General features: G+C 40.3%; 1 protein-coding gene across 4 annotated transcripts in view; it reads right to left on the bottom strand.

The window, feature by feature from the left end:
* ADAM22 (ADAM metallopeptidase domain 22) overlaps positions 1–24832 on the bottom strand; it is a 126202-nt gene that overhangs the window by 48789 nt on the left and 52581 nt on the right. For all 4 annotated transcript variants that reach the window (XM_088533546.1, XM_088533543.1, XM_088533545.1 and 1 more), the window contains 4 exons: positions 18595–18661; positions 5430–5512; positions 1433–1496; positions 726–795 (listed from right to left, as the gene is read on the bottom strand). In XM_088533546.1, the coding sequence (XP_088389672.1) occupies positions 726–795; positions 1433–1496; positions 5430–5512; positions 18595–18661 (284 nt within the window). The remainder of the gene's footprint in view (positions 1–725; positions 796–1432; positions 1497–5429; positions 5513–18594; positions 18662–24832) is intronic.

Genomic DNA, 24832 nt, shown 5'->3' with positions numbered 1-24832 from the left:
AGGACAGCTTCATTTATCTAGAATATACTGTGTAGAGTTGGAAACTGCATCTGTAAAACTGACAAATCCTTGACAGAATGGGAGTATGCCACAAATAGCATAATTTTAGCTTCAGTTAGTAAGCCAGCTTCTCATAGATGAAACTCATGATTTTAAAAACCTCTTATCCATCCAGACACAAGGTATGTAAAGCAGTATGTTTGTGGGCATTCATCACTCTGTGCTTAACACCACTTCCAAATGCATGATCTGTGCTACAGCCCACACGTGACAAGCAGGCTGGAGAAGAGAGGCACAAAACACTATTTGGCAAGTTTCCATCCCCTAGACTCAAACTCACACCACCATACTCACCTTGGACCTCAAAATGAGAAGAACTCATGAAGAGTTATCAACTATTGGCAACATGGGGTTTTTGCAACATCATCTTCAGGCTTTCTCTGCCTTGCTTTTCTATATCTAATTATACATCACAGACCACAAGACTTGTTCAAACAAATATATGTCACAACATACAGGTGAGGTCTGATTCAACGCTTCCTTCCCGCTCCCCCCCCCTCCCAGTGCTTTCAGGGTTTCAGATTGACTTTTTTTTTGCACTTTTTATTAAGAAAAAAGCACTACACGAATACGCAATACATTGTCAAGAAGATTAACAATCAAATATGATCAACAAACCTAGCCTTAGATTAATACAATAGTCAGGAATATTTAAAAAATCATACCAGATGGCAGGTCATCCAAAGGAAATTCAAACAACTTGGATTTGTAAACAGAGTGGAAATGGAAGTCATCCTGAAATAGTAAACAGTTGCATGTATTAAATGAATCCATCCCATGAGAATTAGGCAGGCAGTTCCAAAAGGGTCCCCTGACATCAGACAACTACATTAGGGAAATTGCAAGCTGCAAGGCATCATTTTTGTAGATTTTTCTCCTTTTCTCAGTTTTGATGAAATCACTAATGACAGTAATAATATCTTACTTGACACATGTGAGTACACCAAATGGAGTCAATTCAGCATCCCTAGAGCTCAGAGGATGAACTTAAGGGAGCACCTGAGGGCACTGAAGCAGTAGGAGTGGTGTGGAACAAAACTGGTCTGGCAAAGTGGGAGAAAAGGATTCAAGGCAATCACAGTTTTTTTCTGCAGGCCTGAGGAGACCCTACTGTCCTTAGTGCTGTTCTGCATCAAATTGTTATGAAGTATACACAGATACACACGCTATCACTTAACTTCTGGAGGACTACTACTGTGATTCTGTCCCTGCTTTCCTGGAATACACATGTGAGGATGGGCACTGAAATACTAAGAAACTGACTTGGAAATGAGGGGATAACTCTTTGGTCACAGTTCCTTATGCCTAGTCTATACCTATAAATGTCTGTATTCAAAAAACAACAAGCAGGACTGTTAGCAATTCTACTTACATCTGAAGTGTAGTTTTCGTCTGGCTCAATAAGGTAAGTATGATTTCCATCATAGAACATCCCACTGTTAAGAGCAGGAAATGCAAATACTGGTTTAACAAACAAACATTAATAGAACACCAAAGGATGTTTAGTTAAGTACACATATTTAAAAACTCAAGTATTTTGGAAAGTTAAAATTGTTTCAGGAAGTGACTATGATTCTTTTTTGTTTTTGGAAAGACAGACTCTCCACTGCAGATAAACACTCCTTTCTTCTCCAAAACACTCCTACAACAAACACAGACCAGAATAATTGGCCAATAATGACAGTTAGATGATCTTTGCTTTTAATGGCTATATGCAGTATTATATCAACAAGGACATTGCAGGACAACTCATGGTAAGGAGATGAAGCCCCCTATCAGTGGTGTTTGGCTTCCAGTGGAATTTGGTGCAAATGTTGATACTGAGGATGTTTCTGCCACGGTGCAGAACTCCGTGGTTATTAACGGCATAAAAACTTCCCAACCACAGAAAGCTGAAGCCATGGAAGCATCCATGCTATAGACACTGCTATGTATACTGCAAAATCTGCCACTCTGGCAGCACCTATGCAACCACCAATTGTCCATGTCAAAATCCAACATATTGTTCTTCATTTAGAATTGAACTAAGTGAAGCGCTAAGATATGCTAAATGGAGGAGGGAAACCTGAGAGAGGGTATATATTACCATTTAAACACACAGCAAAGATGAGGTCCTCTCCTGCAGTGATGTTTTCTGTTCCAGGAAACCTTAATGGAATTTTAGTGAGGTTTGGTCCTTAGTGTAATGCAGGACTCATGAGTATGGGTCTTATACTTAAAAAGAAAAAAAGTTCATGCAGATATTGTTTTTCAAGAGCATAAAACAAAAGGGCATGTCTTATATCACCATCCTTTAGATAGACAACCAAATCAGCAGGTTTTTTTTTACTACAGTGACATGCATGGTTGAGATTAGCTTGTAGTAGCACGTCCCTTGTAAACTGTCACTACTAAGGGTTTTAAGCTTGGCCATAAATATAAGCCATACGTTCAATCTTGGCACATATTTACAATAGCAGCAAAAAGGCAATATTATTTATTTACTGTTTTAAAAACTTTACAGCATTAAAAAACTGCCAGAATTTTCAACAATAAACAAGTTTTTTGCATTTTTTTTCTTTAAATCATCAAAAGCAGTTTTGGTTATGCACAGAACTAGGTTCAATAAGTAAAATACTGTCATTCTGTCCAAAATTAGTAGTTAAAAATAGCATGTTCCTTCCCAGAATACAGAATATATTTTATAAAATAAAATATTAATTCCTATTCTTAACTACTAAAATTACTAAGTTTGCAAAACATTACAGATTCTCATAGGAATATTTCTCTTAATACTCTGCATTCACAGGGTCAATCACACAGGTTTCACAGAAGCAGATTTGGGTACTGAGCACATTTGATATATATCAAATAATGTCACTATATGTCATTAACGTACATCTAGAAATTAGAGCTGTTTTACCTTCCAAACCACCCACGCCTATTCTCTAGAAACGAAGTCCACACTGCTCAAAATAAATACTCTAGCACCTGCTGTGCTTCTCTGATGAGGAATAAAACGAGATTTGGGGGCATCCTGCAGCTCTTCATCCAGCAAGGCCTCCTTGGCTCCCGCCCAAGCGCAGCCTGAGGGACAGAGCGCTGTCAGCGAGGGGCCTCCTGCACCAGCGCTTCGCCCGGCAGCGCTGACCTCGCGTCAAGTCACTCCGTGGGAATAAATATAATAGTCACAACCCCCTATGCATCTGGCTTGCCCACCTGCCAAGCGACTTCGGTCTGCTGTGAATGAACCGCATCTTCATGGCAGTGAGATGAGAGAAAGCAATAGTAAAATATAAGCCATTTAAAAACCTCAATTTTGACTATACAGTCTTCAAGACTTTGCAGTAATGAAATTCTAATTTGTAGCTGGAACAGCAGTTTTAATATTCACCACCAGTGGGCAGCCAAATCATACATGAATATTTACCTGGTGTCTGCATGACAGGCTTCGAAACTCAGAATTTTCAGTCCCACCTGACTAAAACATATGTATATCCCAACAACTGGCGTGTTTTGCTTTTAACGTTTTTTGCATTAATCCATGGGAAACTGGGGGTAGTGCATATACCACAGAAAATAACGCTGGATAGCATAAAGATTGAGCTGCAATGATACATTTTTCATTAGAGAAGTTATTAAGATGAGAAGAAATTTGTAATTGTAAGACTAGTGTCACCTGGGCACCTTATTAACTTATAAAAGGAAGACCACAACACAGATATAACCACTCTCAACTTACAATTAGCTAAACAAATACAGTATTATCTTGAGGAGACCTTTAGCAAAAATTCATCTCTTACATCTGGCCAAGTTCTAGTTCTAATAAGTAAGAGAGGAGACTAGCTTTGAGAACATGAAGCTTTTTATTCTGTTAAAAATAACTGGTCTGTATTTTCTTATATGAAGGACAATTCTGATGGAATTTTATTGCCTCAAAAAAAAAGAAGATACCTCTCAGAGTCAAAGAGGAGCCTAATTATACAGGATACACATCTGCATTTCTCATCATATAACTATGTTGGAGGGGACAAATTTGAACAGAAGTCAACTTAAGGACACAAAGCAACATAAGCTTCAGTGACAAGAAGCACCAAAAGGAGGCCAGGAAAGGACATAGGCAGCCCCTTCTTCCCTTCCTGCATTTTCTCCTAGGAGTTTGAGCAGGGCCTAAGAGATTGCAAGCCAAGACCTAATGGATGGCTGCTAATGGAATCATGCAGTTAACCCCCCTTGGATGCATTAGGATGCTACTATTTTTAGGCTGCCTGGCCATACAGAACCTGAGCTCAGGTTTCTGGAGCTGCTCAACCTTGCATACAAAAGCGAGAAACGCATCTCCAGGGCGGACGATGAGCGCAAGAACGACAGGTCTTCTGCACACACTCTCCCTCTTCCCAACAAAGAATATACAGATATCAATACAGATATATGATAGAAATTGCTTAAATACGTGTGTTTATACGGCTGATACCAAACCTGTAGAATATCTGGAGACAGAAAGTAACAAGCTAAAGAAGGTGCCATTGGCTAAGCCCTGTTTCACCAGAAAAAAAAGCAAAGCCCTGGAAATCTCCAAACTCAGGCTCACTTGCTGCCATTCCACATGACCTTCAAGTGAAGGATGGCCTCAGCATCAAAAGTGCTGAGATCTTCTAATTCCCACAGCCAACTGAAGTTAGCTGGCTGCTCTGAAAACCTGAATAGCCTTCTCTTAATGATGCCAAAAGCAGAGAGTGCCAGAAGCCATACTGTCCACATACAGCTCCCAGCAACCTTCAGATGACAGCAGTTTTAACTATTTTATCACTAAAATAGTATACTTTACTATGCTTTCTTCCCAAATTATGATGCTTTCTTCCATATTTCCAAGACTTTAATATATCAAAAGTATTATCCCATACACACAGGTTAAGATGAGCAATTCTGTGAAGAAAATGGACAGGACTAGAGAAACTCTAAACAGACAAAATCTGCTTTGTAAATACAGTAGAATAGAAAAGAAAAAGTTTGTCATTGTAGTGACAAAAAAAAGAGGATATGGAGAACTTTCGAATGGTTCAAATTTCATATGTCATATTTTTTATCGCAGTATCTTTTTACTTTTGTAGAACAGGATGTTTTGGAATACTTTTACCCTTGCTACTCTATATCTTTTTTTTTTTTTTAAATGACGTCTGCCTTGCAGTCACTGTCTTATGTGCTTGGTTGTTTTTATAGCAAGGATTTTACAAGGTTCAAATTAAAGCCACGCTTTGAAAAGACTGTTGAGATATTTAATAGTGGTTGCAACCTAATAAGAAAGCAAATAGTACTTATTTTACTATAAACAGTTTCATTTTGTTTAAAAGACTAAGAAAAGCACCATAAAAACTAAATAGCAGACTTACTGAAGTCCATGGCATGTTGACAAGGCAACAAATGATACAGGATTTCCTCGAATTTGTCCCTGATAATAGCAATGTTCTCCACCCTGAAATAGAAAATTAAAAAATGTAAATGCTCTCTACTATCACAACATGTCCTCTCAAACACTCTTTTCTTTTTAATTATATTGCCAATCCATGGAAATGGCACCCCAAATCTTTGGCCATTAATGAGTTTGTTATGTAGTCTAACATAGCTGTTCTGATCCTCTCTACGCTGGAGGGAGATACGTATTTGCAGTCTGTGATTCCTTGCATCCCAACACAGGCTTCTGAGCTAGGAGGCTCCAGAACTGCCCTTCTTTTTTTGCTCCCTATGAAGACAGCTTGAAATGGGTGGCTCAGACCAGACACCTGGTTTGCACGTGTCTATTTTGGATAAGATGAACTCTAGCTTGCAGCTAGAGCAATTTCCTTCTTTGGGGTAAAAAGATAATAATAATAATACCGGATTCAAAGAAAGAATTCTAAGTGCTTCTTTGTGCTTTAAAGCTAATGGAATCTAACTAAAACCAAATGGTGTAGGAATACAAAGAAAAACAGTATTTGCCTCTTCTTGCCTGCAAATAAAATAATCTTCAAACCAAATCCAGAAGCCCTTACATACCAATTCTCCAGATTTAGTTTTAGAGAAGTCAGAGAAGTAGAACCCTAGTGCACAAGCATTGACTGTAGTCAGTTTCCCATAATGTAAATATTTGCATACACAAGTAGAAAAATAATTCAAAAGTCCTTAGAATTTTTCTTCCACCTTTTCCCACAGAAAAACTTAGTTAATAGTGTTTTGCCACTCAGTCACGCCATGTTATTGTCATGCTGTTGTTGGTTATAGGACTATTTAAAGACAGAAAACTTTCAGTGTTTTCCTTTTATTTTTTTTCCCCTCTCAATAGTAACAATTTAACATTTCCATTACCTACCACTAAATACCAGCCTACAAGTATGAAAAAATCTACCTGGCCGAATGTACCAAGCCATGTGAAGATGTGTGTTTTTCAGAAGCCAGTATCACCTGCGTGACTCAGGAATGCACAGCTGATGGTCACCATAGCTGCCCATTTAAATATGTGACATGCTCTTGTCACACTCGCTTGGATTTTTTTTTTCAAATATGGAAAATATTTTTAATCAACATCAAAATCAAGCCAAAAAAATAAAAAATAAAAAAAAAAGGGCATCAAGTATTATCTTTGTTTTGATTGGGAAATTCTGCTTCTGTTTTCTTACATGCAAAACTGCATCTGAAAACCTCTTGTGGTTTTCGGTGCCTCCATTTTCAGGTGCTCTCCTAAAGGCCCGGTACCGGAGCCGGTTATTCACCCAGAGCAGCGCGCACCGACACAGAGCTGCTCTCAGGGTGGCCACCGAAAATCCTCAGCCCCATCTCAAGGGCTTCTCCAGAGACTCTAGGCACACGAGGCCAAAGGCTGCCGGCCCTGCTCACAGCAGGCAACGCTCTGCAGGGGATCAGCACGGGCAGAGAAGGGCAGCACCCGCTTCAAGGGGCCCAAGAGCTCCGTGTACCCGGCAGGCTCGCAGCTTTACGCTGTGATGCCCATGGCACAGCTCCCAAAAGTATTTTGCCCTTCTTCACCATTCCCTCTTATTTCACATACCAACTATTCCTTGCGCTTGCTGTAGTGGCAACAGACTCCATCACCTATCCCACCTCTGTGCTTTCTTCTCTATGTTTCTTAGATACAGAACATCTTCACCAAACTAGCCTGCAAAGGGACTATCATATTGCCTACCACTCATTTTCTCTATTTTATTCTCCTTTTTAACACCCACTTTACATCCTGTATTTTAATTACTTGAAGTTCTGTTGATTTGCAATTTTCTTTTTCTTAGGCTTCAAATGTCCCCAACAGGGCCACAGAACTATGTCGGTCTGTGGGAGTTTCCAGAGAACATAAACAAAGAGTAAATAGAGAACCCAGTAAGTTAATAAATAAACAAACAATCAAATGACACAGATGAACTAAAAACTTTATTTCATAAGAAATAAAATGCTCTCTGAAATGAACTTTCAATGACATTTCTGAAAAAGAAATAGCTACATAAATATGAAAATAATATTGAAAAAAAAAACTATCGGTAGAGTTGTACTCCTAACTGCAGAAGGAGTTTGGACTATTTAAATCAAATTGATTTGTCCTCATCAAATGCAGTGAATATGTATAAGAAATAAAATCCTGGTTCCATTAGTTTGCAAAATCATGTCTCTGTAACCAGAAGGAACATTTTTTACACTTAGAACCCAAGTCAGCGTCTGAAAAAGTGTTTTGATCTTCTTAATGAGAATCAAGTAAAAATCCCTTGATAGTACCTCTTAATTAATTTATTACATAATAAATCTATGAACAAAATTTCCAACATATTTTTCTAGAAAAGAAAAACAGCTTTAAATCCTAGTGGCTTGGGAAAAACACCACTCAGACACAGAAATTCTGTTCTATTTAATCAAATGAAATTAATTCAGTTCGTTGATTTACTCAAGTTCCCACTATCTCTGGCAGACATAAACATAAGTCCAATCTCAGCCTCAGTGACCCATTCTTATCATTTCTACACATTAACATACATGTGATATTTTTAAAAGTGGGCTTGCATGTTCCTATCCTATTATAAGTCACCTCAAAAGCAAATATTAAAATTTAACAGGTTTAAATGAAAATGACTATTTTTCAAATATTTGATGCACTGAAGGGTTTTGGGGGACTTTGTTTTTAAGAGAACTCTTCAGTACAAGTAATTCTACCAGCAGGATACTCTTAAGTAAAGTTACGGAGCTGTGTCAGATTGTCACCTAACTGTCATCCTCCGAGCAAATTCAACAGAAGCGATATGGTGAAACCTCATGGTAGTAACACTGGGCAGCTTTGGAATGAAACATTCCCTTTGGAATGAAACACCGCCTTTGGATTGCTTACCATCCCCTGCCAGAGCACCGCAAGCGGATGCTCTGATAGGTCACGCTTGCGATGGGTAAAGCTATACACTCTACTCTGGGGAGTCTGTGAGACTCAATTCCAACAGCTCCCTTCAGAAAACCTGTGAAGACAGAAATACTAAAACTATAAAGTTTTGGAGTGGTTCTGGATGGAGAAATTGGGACAATGGGCTGGATGCTGCAGGTAACCTTTTCTTTGGAGTTCAAGCAATTGGGATAGGAAGTCTCCTCCGTTGTCTCCTGGCAGGGTGTACTGAAGGTGGCTGAAATGCTCGTTGCTTTTGACGTGCGCTAAAGCTCCTTTAGAGCAGGCACGTAGCACACTGTACTTGAGGAAGAATCTCACGATACATGAGGTCTAAGATTCCCAAAAGATTAAATACAAACATAACAGTATCTGTTTTTGCCCTGCTCTTGGAAACACTTACTGAAGGACTGGAGTTGTCTCTCTTCTCTATCTGTAGTAGTATGATGGGAATTGAAAAAATAATCTAGCAATTTCAGTTTTCCTGAAAATATTGCAGTACCCCACAAGAATTAGACATCCCCCATGGATGAAGTTAGAAACATAGTCCACAACAGTCCAATCCTTATTGCTAAGATTTTCTTCTAGTGAAAGGGCTATCAGTTTCCCAGCGGCCGTATTATAACTTCTATTTTCTTAGAAAAAAAAATTGCTTATTCTAGAGAAACGAACTTCTACGCTGGATAACACTTTTGTAATCAGATGATGTTGAAATGATGCAGCTCTTCAAATATACACGTCAGCCACAAGTGAGAGACGTACATTTATCCCTTCCTGCTTTAATAATGAACTTGTCTGGTCAGAATCCAGCAGAAGACAATACTAAATATTTTCTTGAGATTCACCTCCATAGCAATGCTTGTTATAGTCCTCCTTAAACACGTGCACGTAAGCCCTCCCATAGTATCCAACAACAGCCTAATCCCCCTGTAGAGAGGAAGTATCTTTGCCTTCACAATGTGCACACATCCCTTCTTCAGGCTGTAGTTGGTACAGTGCAAGACATTTTCTGCCAGGCCCAGTGACTCTAGGACCCAGTGTCCTTTTCCCCAGTTCACTAAGTTTTCCTTCCTTCACAACATCTCTCATCCTTATTGCTGAATTCCAAAAGCAATATGGAAAACGCGGGTATTAATAAAAGTTTGTTTGTTTGGGGGGCTAAAAATATAATATTCCACAAAAGCAAGCAAACAAACAAAAAACAGAACGACTCCATGATAGGATCAGTTAAAGCAAACGGACCATCATGATGGGGTCAGCCTATGACGTAATCTTGATCTTCATGCTTAAATCGCATAATTTAAGCATGAATCCTGAATTAGACCTCTCTTGCTCTCTGAACTGCTCTAGCTCTTTGCCAGTCAATTTGCTACTTTTATTGGCCCGTATCAGTTCAGGTTTCCCTACAGTCTGTCTGGGTAGTTAGAGCAGCAAACATCTGAAAGAAAAATGGGAAGGCAGAAAAGTTGGCAATGCCAGTAAATCGTCTCCATTCCTATCCCTTAAGACGTCTTATCCCCTGTCAGAAAGACACTAGCTGTTGAAGTAAACACAAAAGGGACATGAAAAGCACATTAACCAATACTCAAAAATAAGGACGAAAATAAGTAAAGAGCAGCCATTACAGTCAGTGATGGCTGGAGTTCACTTCTCTCTGCAGTCTCAGGGAAGAAAGTATTTGCTGACAATATACTGGAAGGGTTTGTTATTCACCTCAGAGATACTCTGACCTTCCCAGGGGAGGCAAGTTAAGGCTGTTCATACATCTTCTTTCCAATCACCCCATCGGATCTTCCAGTAAGCATTTTCTTCTGCAATTAGGAAAGGTACTTGCCATTAAGACTCACACTACATTCAGGCACTGGACCTAAAATTAATAACTTCCTCTTCTGAGCAGCTACATATCCCTATTTTAACATTCATTAGTCCAAAGGAAAGAGGTCTGCCAGTCTGGTTCAGATCCTGCTAATACAGCCCCTCTTTCTTTGCAGCAGAGAGCTCCCAGAAGACAAGCTAACGAGCAAGCTACTGTATTGTTTAGTGCCAGGTAATGATCTGCTCTTAAAGTATTACCCATTGCAGGATCACATGCTTTTCAACTGCTTGCTTAATCATCACTTAGGTCTATTTACAAATTATTGATGCTCGCACAAGTTTTAACCCAGTGATAACTACACCCAGTGCAACATAAATATCAACAGAAGAAAGCCCAGCTCCAGCTTATCTCCCCTTCAAGTAAATGACTTGCTACAGATGGGTTTCCATTTCTAACAACTCTTTGGACTGTCTCGTTTAAAAGGGTATTTCCACTGCAACAAGAGAAAATTTCTTTTATTTGCCATACACAACTTAAAAGGGGTCCTGCTGGCACGGCTGTGTTGCCGCGCAGCAGGCCCTTGCACAACCGAGCAGCAGCTCCAGCAAACACGGCACTGTTTTTTGTGGAGCAGCTTTCTGGATTTTGCTACTGCAGACTCCTAAAATCCAAGGGTTTTGAAATTTAAATGGTGCCCTCTCTTTGCAGGACAGTTATTACATATGCTCATGTAATTCAGAGGCAGAGGAATGACATTAGGTGATAACATTATTTCAGATTGTGCAATCAGAGAATTAGAAATATTATTTCTATAATTACAAATAAAGCATCCCTGCTTCTAAAATTCACCACAGAATACCCACGCTGACAGACTGTGGGCAGCAGCCTCAAAATGGCCGCTCGCTGCTCTGCTGGGCCCTGCAGCCCTGGCAGCGCCTCAGGGCCCGGCTGAGGCAGAGGGCGGACGCTTGGCCCAGCTTCCATGGCCGAGGCCGAGCGAGGGCTGTGCTTACTGCCCACGCTACGAGGGAAGATGAACAGAGCTGCAGGGCGTGGATGGAGACTCACGTCAGTGCAGTGCCATCTGCTCGGGAAGCTGCCTTAGCATCTGCTTGGGAAACAGCCCCTTGACTTGCCTGGCCTCAGCCTTCAAGAAAATGGCTTTAATGACCACCTGCTGAATGCAGGGGAGGCAGAAGGGAGCAGGGCTGGTCGCCTCTTCTTTCCTACTCTGCCGTCTTCAGCTCATCTGTTGTAACGGGCCTAGTGTCTCTGAGACATACCACACACGGAACTGAAGGACAGCTACTTCGTGCTGATCCTGTGTGTCTGTATTACAGGAAAACAAGGAAACCTTTACAGAGGCTACATAGAGATCTTTATATCCTGCCCATTCTGATCTTTCACATTGGGTCACAAGCCAATTCTGAGTCTTGAGGAGCCAAGCTGCAATCACGCAAAGTGCCAGATTACCACGAATACAACCCAGGAGAGGGCAGAGAGCCGCTGGCATGTGCCTACACCCACACCTGTCTACAGCTCTGCACAGAGCGGGGGAAAACACTGAGCAAAATTCCTTAATAGAGCTTTGTTACTTCTAAAATTTCTCTTGAAGTGAGAGTGCCAAGCTCTAGATACATTAACCCATCATATATAATGCAGTGACGGTTTCGTTTCTATAGGAAACGAGAGATGTGTCTAGACAGGGCTGTTTACAGTAGCCAAGATGAAGGAAAGCCAAAGCACATTGAAGTGTTGGGTGCATGTGCTCTCTCAGACATACAGCAGCTTCAGTATACTTTAGCTTAATTCTCCTTCAAGGAGATTAAGTTAAACCCAAAAAGGATACTTTTATTTTTAATAAGAGCATCTACATAGGGATTTAATGTACTTTAACACTATATCAGTAGTTAATTTGGCTTAGCTATACTAAGTTTTTGGCTTAGCTATACTAAGTTTGCATGTAAACATGGCCTAGTTTTACAGAACATTTGGACTGGGCCACTATCTGCCTACTCCTGTGCACGTTGTATCCCATGGGAGAACACTCACAAGTGCCACAGTCCAATAGGATGTTTCGATGAATTCAGTCTTGGACAGCTTCATTCCTGCTGGGGTGGAAGGAAACTGAGGTGGGGAAGCACTCAAAAAATGATCCAGGAATCCATCACCAGGGATTTTAAGGACTTGACAGATTTGGCTTGCAGACAATTTTTTTTTCCTTCCATGACTTGCTTAAATATAGTTAAACAATATAATTAAATCTGCAAAAATCTACATGAGTCATGATCCAAGATTCATCCTAGTATAATGTATTCAAAAGTGTGGCCCAGGAATGACTCCTAGTACTAAAAGATGCCACTTCTAAATCCTTTCTTCTCAACAGCAGGATGTACAAGCAAATAAGATGGTAATAGATGAGATATACACAGATAGATACAAATATTTAATTCAAAACTACATGGAAAATACCAGCTTGCAGGACCTTTAGGTCAGAGAAATGCATGTGTGATGACTGATTATATCGCAATGGTGTCCCCTGCAGGATACTACAATTTACTACGTAATTCAAACAATGCTAAAACAGGGAAAAAAAAGCATTCCTCAACTCCTATTGATTCAAGTTGACAGCATGACAATGGTAAACAAAGACATTCAGAGAAACTGAAAAGGCACAGAAATTTTCACATTTTGTCAACTCTTCATCAGTGCAGTAGCATTAATGCTATCCAAATCCTACTGGAATTAATTTAACCAATATACTGGGATCAATTCCAATCAACATGAGGGCATCCTGATGACACCTTAGAGTCATTCTCTGTTCCTCTACTACAGTCTATCCTTTTCCTTTTTGCAGAATTTTCAATTTATGAACTCCCAACTTACAGAAGAAACTCCTAATATTAGCCCTTAAGTGAAAGAAATTGCAATTTGTACCATTGAATTTCACCCACTTTCATTTACTGCATTCAAAGATAGCCAGTTCTCCATCTGATCCTTTTGTGTACTGAAATCCTCCCAATTTCGGATCACTAGCAAATTTCACTAATATATTTTTCTATCTAGGTCATTAATGACAATATTTGATAAGAGCAGCCTGAAGACCAGCCCTGTGGAAATTCCCTACCAATCTGCGTCAGACTCGCAGGCTCCCTGTCAGTGTGTCTAATGCAGTTCTTCTTTGACTAGTTCACAATGCAAATTATGGCCTAGATTTATTAATGATTTGCTATGAGGCAAGTAGAGCACAATACAGGGAGTAGGGGAGAGGGGCTCTGATGATGTTAAGGGATTCCCTTGTTTAAATTCTTTTATTGAATAAGCAAGAGTGTTTTTTTTTTTTTTTTTTTTGCTACTAACAACTTCTCTAGACACAGCAGACAAAGCCCTGCCAGAAACGGCACATATAACTTACATTATAATTAGTTACTTTTTACTTTCATTTTTCCTCCAGCTTGTGCACTAGGTTGTGCAACCTCAGGGGTATCATCACAAACAGCTTCTTTACCAACATACACTCACACCTCCTATCCCACACCTCTGCACACCACTCCACATCATACAAGTCTCAGGAAAAATATATCATTCCTATCAGGAAAGCACACATAGCACACAAGCTTTTCTGACAAGTTGAAACTCCTTCCCCTTTGCTTGTGAAACTGTGAGTTATCAAAGGCCAAAGAGAAACGATCAGAATAATTTCTGAATAGAAAAGATACAGCTCAGGGAGTAACTTCATCAAACTTGCAATACAGCACTTGACAATAAAATGAGAAGCTCATTGAGCAGGAGTCTATCTTTGCTGCATCCCAAATTCCTGTGTCATTAAGCCAGGTCAGTGTCTGGGAGGAGGCAGTGAAAACTGCCTGAATGCTCCACGCATATCATGAATGCAAAAAGGTCTCCTGAAACAGGTACAGCAGCAGATCTCAGCTAATAGACTGTATGAGTCCTAAAGCAGGCCAGGCTTCTGGCAAGGGGGTTGACAGAATAGGCAAAACATGGGATTATCATGCACTGGGCTCTCGAGTGCCCCCAGCCACCTTTATCTTTAATTCTTAATATTTTGCTCCCTGCTGTATTATTCTCCTTAAGAGGGACATTTAAAGACCCCTTCAAAAATAAGTCACTGACAACAGTGAAGCTGAGATTTTGATCAGAGCACAGCACTGAACGGCAGTAATTTTCCCTTCTTGTGCATAGGCATTAAAATAGTTACAATAGCAGGCACCACCTGCTTGCTACCAGCCAAACGATACATGGAATGAAAGGAAAGGGTGACTGCTTCCAGAAGCTGAGCACTCTCATGGATGTGACAGATTAAAATGCATGTCCCCCAACTCCTCCATCATCCCCAAAATGGGAAGGTGGGGGTACAGTTACCTCCCATAACCCTACCTGTGTAAGCCCTCTGACTGGCTATTGAATTGCTTAATTGTTTCAGAACACAATTTTCTAGAAGCTCTTATAGAATTGCCCAATGTTCTTGGGGAATGAAAAAAAAGAAAAAAAATTTAAAAAAAGAATAAAATTCCTCTACTCTCAAAAGAAGAAAAAATGAAACACTTTGTGAGGGAAGATACCACTGAACAGGTATCAGTTGTTCTTTTTTAGGAGGAAAAAAATCCAGCAATGTGAACTATTCAGCACTATGACTGTTTTTCTGCCTTTCATCTCACTGACAGCATCAGTGACAGACTGAAAACCTTTAAAAAATAATAAAAAAGAGAGATAAAAGGACACAGAGATATACTGCATCAACATAAAGTGTACACAAGTTGAGTATTTCTGTGCTGTGAGCATAGGATGATCTCAACTGACACAATCAGGAAAAGGCAGTGCATGAAGGGCTTTTCTCTTTCTTGTTAATTGATTATTCTCTTTGCTTCCCAAGGGAATTTGGGACAATTGCTGCTTTCCCTAAGCAGCTGGAGACATGATTTAAAGCAAAAGGTGGAAGAGTAAAACACAGAAATAATTCAAACAGTTAATTCCTTTTTCTTCAGTATTGCATATTGTGGCTGATTTAATCAGTGTGTCTTAGGTACTGCCTAAACGCGTCAAGCACCAAAAACACCTCCCAGAAAGACACCCTGGCCCCTCTTCTGCAACAGCTAAATACTCACTCTGCAAAAATGGGCCATAAACATGTTCTGCCTTCACAGCAATCTGAAGTATTAATGAATCATGAAGCAATTAAATTCAATTTTCTCTTCTAATAAAAAGACATGATAAACAGAGAACTTCTCTACAAAAATTCCTTTGCTTCTGAAATGTAGGATTTTAAAATATACCCTTCTTCCTCTCCCTGCCCCCGCCTTCTCCACTCCATAACATCCTGGCTAATGGCAGAGGCTCTGTATATTGTGCAGAACAGGAAGTTTTACTAGGGGGGCCTGCGAGGGAGCAGGACATTAAAAGTAGCTCTTATCAACTCTGCAGTGCATATGAGCCAGGGAGGCATCTGCTCCCCGGACACATCCGCACTAGCAGCATTCCCAACGCACCCAGTGGACGTACAGCTGCATTCCCCACGCGGCTCAAGCTCCTGCCTTCTCCCATAACGCTGGTGGCACAACAGCAGCACTGGCTTCTGGAGCATTTGTGCACTACGGCAGCACTGAGAGAGGCAATGAGGAAAAAAGAGATGTATTTTATAGCACACCCCTCCTCGCTAGGGAGGCCAAAGACAACAAAAGGCCCTTTTGCCATCTTTGCAGTCCAAAAGCCTCGTTCAAAGCCCGCAGTCGGGAGTGGGTGGCAGACAAGCTTTTCTGTCATCCTTTGTGGTTTTTCTGTCATCCTTTCTCTCACCAAAGAAGAAAGAGGGATGGTCGGCCTCCTCCATCCCTGCCTATAGCGAAACAAAAACCCCACGGATAAGGGCAGAGAGCAGCTTGTTGAAGCAAGTGATACAAGACTGACTCCTACTGAAATCCTGCTCATCCTGCACCTACTGAGGAACAGACTGCATATCAGAGGGTCTTTTTTTGAGATCTACTTAAAAATTTCACCCTTTCACTATTTTTAAATAAGCATGTACATAAGCAATCTACACAATTTCTAGGATTTATTATCATCATTCCTGTTTTGCCTGGAGTGCATAATAAGCACCAATTTAAGAGTGGTTTTACTGGTTACTATAAAACAGCATAAAAATTGAAGGTACTAAATCATCATCATGACAGAGCCCTGGAACAGGCTGCCCGGAGAGGTTGTGGAGTCTCCTTCTCTGGAGATCTTCCAAACCCACCTGGATGCCATCGTGTGCCACGTGCTCTAGGTGTCCCTGCTGGAGCAGGGAGTGCTGGAGTTGCACTAGATGATCTCCAGAGATCCTTCCAACCTCAACCTTTCTGTGATTGTGTGATTTTTTTTTTTTTGCAAGAAGATTTTCAAAATCATTTGAACTAAAACCAGAGTTCAGTTTCTCAAATGCAAAACAGATACTGCTCAGCATCAGATACTTTTCAAAAACAGCTTCACAGACCAGTAGGGCTCTTCAGAGCACTTACCGGTGCTCTGCAAACTGGCCAGCCACACGGAGCTGGATTTTCTATCATAGAATCACAGAAGCCTTAATAGCTATCAAGCTATTGGGTATTGAAATTAGCCTCACTTGATGCTTGCCAAGGTACTCCACAGCCTGAACTCTTCAAAAAAATCTTTTGATACCTGAGCTTTTCTGAAAACTGGGCAGTAAGTGTGGCCATTAAATTCTTTTGGACATTTTGACATTTAATTTCCTCCAGTTTCAGATGCTCAGCTGCTGCAAAGCAAGCGAAAAACAGATTATTCCCCTCGCTCATCCACTTATGCAGGACTGCTCCGCGCCAAGCTCTCCCAGGAGCGCAGGAGCCTGAAGCAGCAGCAAGCACATCATTAAAGGGAAAGAAAATACCTGTTTTTTGCTGAACAGGATGAAGCAAGAGTGACCCTTTTGTCACAGTTCAGTCCCTCTCGTGAGCCAAGATCACTAAGGAATGCCACCGCTTTACTTAAAGCTGCTGAAAGCAACCACAGAGGTTACCCTAAGATTCTGCACGGCTGCTGCATGAATGGGAGATGAGCTCTGTGATCCGAACAACTGGGGGGCGCTTTGCCCAAAAAACATTTTCAGATCCTTTCTCTTAAAAGTCTGATTAGGCCATCGCTTCCCCACGCAACTAGACATTACTTAGAAGTGTCACTGATTTCAAACATCTACTTACAAGAAAAAAAGCTTATTCATCAGAACCATATTTGTCCTAATTCAGTAATGAGGCTCAGGATGTTTAACTTCATTAACATGCATATACTCCTTGACACAGAGAAATGGTTTGTTTTGTTCTTCTTATTATCAGCCATTATCTTTATTTCTGCTTTGACTCATGTTCTGAATTTGAGTCAAGGTTTCTTCACTGCAGAACATAACTGATTGGGAAATTATTCTTCACAATTTAATGGAACATATAGGCGTTTCAATCTGATAATGTATTCGGATTGCTATCACAGAGCAAAAATGCAGATTTCAAGCTTGCATACTCTAGGAAACATCTTCAGGTACTCAGTGGATGCAAAATTGCTTTCTCCATTTCCACTTTTGCTTTCATGTTCCTGTAGAGGTTAATGCATTTGTTTCAGGATATTTAGGCAATATCAGATTTAATAAAATACTTTTTTAAAATAAAATGTAAATCTTGAACAAAATTTCACCTGCTTTTCCCCTTTAAGGAGCTTCAGTTATGCACAGCATATATTATACTCTTACATGCTTCGTATAATCTACATTAATTTTAAATCTGACTTCCGCACAATATTATCATAGCAAACACAAGGTCCCCAGGGAAATTCTTCCATGCTCTATACCAAAAGCACTCATATAAAGGCCATACGACATTTCTTAACAGATATATTGTAGAAAGCATATTGTGGCCATCACATCAACAAATCTTCAGAGAAAGAAACCCACAATTACAAATGGCGACCTATAAAATATGGAAGTCTTGCCATTATCACTTATGACTTGCTTTTTTGTAAGATGGAAAAAAGCTAGCAACAAAAATAGAAAGATTTTCTTCAATAGGTATCAAAAGTAAATTTTATTTATCTGTTAAAAGGACTGCCACAAATTTTCAGGAATACCATTCTGACATAAAAACTAACGCACTTAATTTGTCAGTAATGTCTGTGCCATGGTATTTAAAAAGCTGCAAACATGCTTTCCTCGAAAGAGGAAAACAAATCACCTGAAAAATCAGATTTCTCTCTTTTTAAGAAAATAAAGGCGTTTGCATTAACATCAAAAGCAAAACAGAGAAAAATGTAAGGCAAAGCAGAAAAAGAAAATTCTTACTTTAACTTCCACTGTCTTTCCACCTTGCTCGATATGCCTCTCAAGATACTCAGAAGACAGCAGATCACTGCAAGAAAAAAGAATGATAAGCTTAGTGCGTGTGTTCTTGCACTCTCAGCAAGCACTGATTAAACATTAACATTTGAAAAGGGCAAAAACCACAGGATACTTTTCCTAAAATGTTCATAAAAATGAGTGAAACACCTAGTTCCAGTGGAGTTTACACTGCACATGGGATAAACTGGATTTTTAGGTACCAAAAGGCGAGACAGGGAAAACTGGTATTTTCCTTACAGAAGGCTCAAAGAGAGACATTGATAATGGCTTTAATTCAAGAAATTTCTCATTTGTGTTAGAAGAGAACAGTAAGGAAATCAAGTAAGCGTTTTTTTTTTTTTTTAACTGGTAAGGTGAGAAAGCAGTTAAGAGCCGCTGCTGCGTCTCAATGGAAAGGCCCTCCAGCAGGCTGGGAAGAGCATAAGGCTACAATAATGAGGTGACATTAGAATAACCACATATGGCCTAAAAATGAGTTCAGGACCACGCCGGCGGGGAGACAGAGGCGCCGTCCGTGGGAGTTGCACAGCACCACAGGCCCGAGGCTGTGCAGCGGGCGGCGCTCCGCGCTCAGGGTGACCCGCTGGCCATGGGCTCTCCTGGTAGGGATGGCACCGACTGTGGTAACTAAACTCACCCTCGCTCTTCCCAAGAACCCTGCGGCTTTTACAATATCAGAAGGAAACGATCTGGGCAACAAAGCCATGCCTCAAAAGCACCCAGGAATTTGGAGCAAATGCTAAAGAAAATAATTAGACCTGAGACAAATATAAACAGATAAAATGGACTCCACACTTACCAAGATACCTCACAGCAAACCAGAGCCCTACCATAACCTCCCAAGCCAGACAAGCAAGTGTTATTAACCAGAGATTGAACGTGCAGGAAGACCACAGTGCCTGGGGCTTTGCCATGGTGTCCTTGCTGCCCGGATCAGCAGGAGAGGGAGCCGTGTTGGTGGCAGCTAACTCCTCAGTGTGGGATACAGCTCGCTCTTTGCCTCCTGAACTTTGGCATCAGCAAAATAGACTCTCTTTTTTGACAGTATTCTCATTGGTGATTGCCTAGAGTGAATCCAGGGTACAGCAGCACTGATAGTGTAGAGCCAGTCCCATCAGCCTTACAAACTGCCTAATTTGGTATTTACATTAATAATCCAAACACAAAAACATAACAGCAGTCTAATGAAATACACTGATAAGGCTAAGCTGGAAATACAGAAGAGGATTGAAAGAACTCCCATAGGAAAAAGCTGGATGATCTTCATACTGGATGTTAGAAACAGGATAAAATTGAATTGTACAAACAGCTTATTTATGCACTTAAAGGCTAAGGGGAATTTCTCTTATGTTTTTGGAGTGACTATTATGTAAAGAAAAGAAACCTGATTCTACTCATCTCTGACAAAATGTTTTTTTCAGATCAATAATGCATCTTCCTGAAAAATATAACTGTCATCCCAGAATCTATCAAACAAGATTTACGTTTAGTCAAACTATGGTAAGACTAATAGCACTGTCCAAGGGAGAGCTCTTTCCGCATAGCGTGTGCAGGTGCTGGACAGCTCTGCTCCAAGCCCAGCTGGCCATAGGCAAGGAGAGGCTTCCTGGGCAGCCTGGCAATGGAAAGCCCCCAAAGTCTGGCAGAACTAAAGCTGGGAGAGGGTCTGAACACACCAGGTTATGTGCCAAGGTGCCAAGATTCCTTATTAAGATATAGAAAATATTGACACACACAAATGGACATAGGCTGTCCAGGAATAAATGGAGACTGGATTTTTTTTTTTTTTAGTTATATTTTATTGCAGGCAACAGAACTGAATAGGACTGTCTATGGCACAACTGCTTACAAGGGTCAGGCTCCCCTGGGCACTACCAGTGCTCCCTCAGCAGCGAGCATTGCCACCTCCCTTGTGTCACCACTAGCGCTCATCAAAATACTCTTGGTGTCAGGATTAACACTCATCAAAGTACTCTTGGTGTCAGCACCAGCACTCATCAAAACGCACATGGAGGGTTTCTTAAAACCATGTTTTTGCTGCATTAAGTTAAAACATTAATTAACTAAAGTCCCTTGTGAAGAGGTGTGACGAACTGCAGAGCTGATGCAAGGGATGGAAAGTACCCGGGCAGCTGTAAACAGGGAAGGAAGAAAAAGCACGTGAGCCCTCACTCCTTCCCACAGACTCGCCCGCTAAGACACATAGTTTCTTGGCATTCACTAAACCTTCTTTCCAGCAAAAATCTACACTTCCTCTCACTGGTTTACTAAAGGTTCTACTTCAACTCTCAGCTGTTTCTGAAAATAAGGAAAGAGAGGCAAAAGGGCTGAGAATGACAAGGGAGCCAATGCACAACTGCTGGGGATTCAGCTTGCAGTTTACAAACAGGTGACAAGTTTTATTTAAAGCAGTTTTAAAGTCTAATCTAAATAACAGGGTAGGCAGAATACATCCAGGAGCATTTTATTAGTAGAAACCCCACCAAAATAATGGTGTAATTATTATGACTCACTGCACAGAAATATCGCAAAAAAACCCACAACACTTGCAGATCCAATAATGTGATCAGTTCTCTCACAAACTGAGCTATAATCTAAAAATGACACACGACTTTATGCCAAAAGATAAGTTTCTCTTACGAAACTGCCTCATATGCGGAGTAATGTTTTGTTTTCAATAACCGGAAGGCAAATAACTGCAAAATAAAAGCCATTTTTTTAAAAACAAACAGAAAGAACTGCAGTGAAAGACTTGTGAAACACAATGAAATTATTTAAGCAAGAAAAGACACTGAGCATTCAGCAATAAAATAACATGCACTCATCATAAATTACACAATCCTTCCCTATGATAGAGATGAAATAAGAATAGTTTAGTTTGTCTGCCAATCTATACTAAAAGCCATCTGTTGGGTTTAGTTTTAACAACAATTATAAAGAAAATCTGCATGTGAAACGGCAACAGCTCATGAAAAAAAATCTAGAAATACTAGAGACGCAGAAAATTATGGTGAAAAAACATTCCCACTATTTGACAAAATACAGTAGTCTGAGATTTTCAAAAAGATGTGCTGAGACATTGAGATGAATTCTTTGAAAAGGAATCCACATATGTTAAGACCTAACCACATAGGAAAAATTCACATATGTTACGACCTAAAAATAAAACACTTCACCAGAAGCACATGTGACCTATGCCTTTTAAGGAAAAAAAAACAGCTAACAAAACCATTAATAACAGCAATTCTGCATTTGGAGTTCTGTTATTCTACAAATGTACACAACTAAAGTAGTGGAGCTTGTTTTGTTTACAGCAGCAGCTGCATCACTGAGCAGCTTTGGACACAATCGTAGCCATCCCATGCAATTCCAACAGCATGAGGGTCAGGATAAAATAAAAACAAAACAAACAAACAAAAAACCCACAAGCTCCTCCCTGCTTTTTCAGCAGCAGGGGCAACTCTCCCAGATGGTCACTGCAGTAGTACAGAGACGGAGGAGATTTGGGGAATTAAACTTGCTTGTTATATAATAAAAGCCTCAGTTATGGAAAGCATTCCCAGATGCTTTCAAGATCACACTTCTACATGTGTTTACATTCTACCTTAAATAGGAATTAAATATAACATTCGCCTAAGAGGTTTACCAAACCTAAGCCAAGATTGGGAAGCCAGGAGAGGAAACAAGCTTTGGAAATGAATCGGTTATCCAGCTGAAAGGTGCTTTTCCAATAAACAAAAAGAGGGAAGAATCTGAGGTAGCAAGAGAAGAGGGGACAGACTAAATCAGATGTCTAAAGATACAGGAGAGAAAAAAAAAATAGGAAATGTAACACTTGGACTCGAAAGAAGAAGACAGAAGCACACAGAAGACCTTAAGAAAAGGGAGCAGGTTTATATGGGAAATATCACTGGTGAAGAAACAGAAACTTTTATTTTTGAGGAAGGTGGAAAAGCCATTCAAAAAGATTTGGGGAAAATAAAATAACTCTCCTGATTTGCTGGATCATAAAGATGGGATTCCTGGAGATTATGAAAGAAAAGGAGACTTGACAGCAGGCTCTTTCGAGACCCCAAGCAGAATTCTACACTTAAGAAATGTAGAAACTAAGAGAGTTCAAGATCATAGTACTAAAAATACTTTTGTTGCATTATCAGTGCTTTCACTGAAATGCCTGGCTTCAGGACATCTGGTATCAAATACATGATCTGAGCTGAGCTGCATTACTGGAAAGGGGAATAGAGTTCTAGGTGAAATCAGCGGAGTCCTACACGTGTCAAAGCTCCAGTCACAAACTAGAAGTGGACATACAAACACATTCAGGAAAATGGAGGAGACACTAATGGGAGAATGGTGTGGTAGCAAGTGTAACCTGGAAAGGTCTAAACTTATAATCCAGTTATCTATGCAGAGGCTATTCTTTTCTCACCAATAAGGGGAAGGGGAGGGAATCTAGTTATGATGGCAAAAGATGAGAAACTACAAGCATGTTGCTTTGAGAAAAGCAATAAAAGACTCGTTTTATTAACAAGACTAATAGATATGGAAGGAGTGAGCTGGGGAGGTTATTTTTCAGAACAGCCTATTTTGTACATCAGAAAGACACAGCAGGTTGATTATTATCATGACCCAAGGACCAAGACAAGGGAACATTAAACAAGAGAGAACAGAACCGATGTTTGTATCTGCCCATCAGGAAGACTGCAAGGGACAATTCTCCTAAATTGCATAAAATCGTGGTCCTGGTATAGATTCAATACTAATCACAGCCTAAATAAAAAAGCCAGATAAATTCTAGAAAGCCATTTAGCAGGCAGATGCCTGTATCTAACCAGCTAGGACGTTCTCTTTTATCCTCATGCCTGCCCAAACACCTTCTCTCTGCTCGTTCACGATCTTACACTGCACTTTAGGGGGAAATAGCCCCCGATAATCTCTGCTCTCCAGTGCATATATCTGAGTAAGTAACGTTAACTCTAAAACGTTAGCCCTCCCCTCAAAAAAGTTCCTGAATTTCTTTTCATATGGATTGTTAAAGACTTGAAAGTACCTTTTAAGTTAGCCATATGAACACCAAAACTCTCTTATCATTTTTCTTGGAAACAGCAACTGTTTTCACAGTGCCTACTTAGAAGAAAGAAAAACAAGAAGAAGGCTAAAGACTGTGCCAGTTCTTGCTTGCACAACCTGAACTTTCTCTGCCTTTTCAAAAATTCTCACTGTGCTTTTCTGCTGGTGTTACAGTTAACAAGAAGGGGAGAAACACCAGATTTTTTTAATTCTATGCCTACTGACTACTAAAGACCCTCTTCAACAAGAAATTAGGGGCTTAAAATGTGTTGAGTCCTCAAGTAATTATACAGAAAAGCTGCATTCAGCTTGATTTCACATTTCAGTAACAACCAATGCTAAAGCATGAGACCCTCTGCCGAAGTTTCTTCCAAATCCTAACATTTGCTCAAAGGATGTCTTTCTTAGATCCCTGATTCCATCTGACTAAGAACACACTCTGTGTCTTCATCCCTTCACAGCCAACCAGGCTGCATGGCACCATAGGGACTGAACTCTACCTTATTGTAGACATTTAACTGCAGAGCCCCAAGCAGGGGCTGTACTTCACAGGTGGATACCAACTCCAGCTTCTGAACAGCCTAGGTTTGACTTTCTAGACTGGTTTCATTTCTTCTTGAGAACAAGGTTAAGCAGACTGGAGACATTCTTGCTTAACTTCATTAAATCTCTCTTATGCACATGGTTCCAAGTGAACCTGAAAAAGAAGGGAGAGCCCAGCAAAAGTTGCAAGGAAAACTCGTAAGTAACAGTCCAATGCGCAGGCGTGTGCCGCTGTGCCCATGTGCTGCACATGTCCTACACGTGGGAGCTAGAGATGCACCCAAAACTCTTTGCCAGCTGCACTTCTGCATTTATGTGGTGCCGCTGCTAGAGGTGTTGGCCACGGCGCCGACCCCGTGGGCTTTTTGGCCCATTCTTTTCAAACAAACTCTGTACTGCCAAGTCTGATATCCTCTACCTAGGCAACTGTATGGGGAATTTTATGAGAAATTACTTACTGTAAGATTTGGCCGATCATTATAATAATTATAATTATTATATAATTATATTTTCCATGAAAAAAAACACAGAGAAGAGTTTATATTTTAGGTTCTGCAGCTAGGATAAG

Source organism: Tinamus guttatus, unplaced genomic scaffold (assembly GCF_059628265.1).
Source record: "Tinamus guttatus ecotype Peru unplaced genomic scaffold, ASM5962826v1 Tinamus_guttatus_pri_ptg000509l, whole genome shotgun sequence".
In the NCBI taxonomy this organism is placed as follows: Eukaryota; Metazoa; Chordata; class Aves; order Tinamiformes; family Tinamidae; genus Tinamus; species Tinamus guttatus.
Note: the sequence above shows the minus strand (reverse complement) of the source record. Positions and strands in the feature narration are given on the sequence as shown.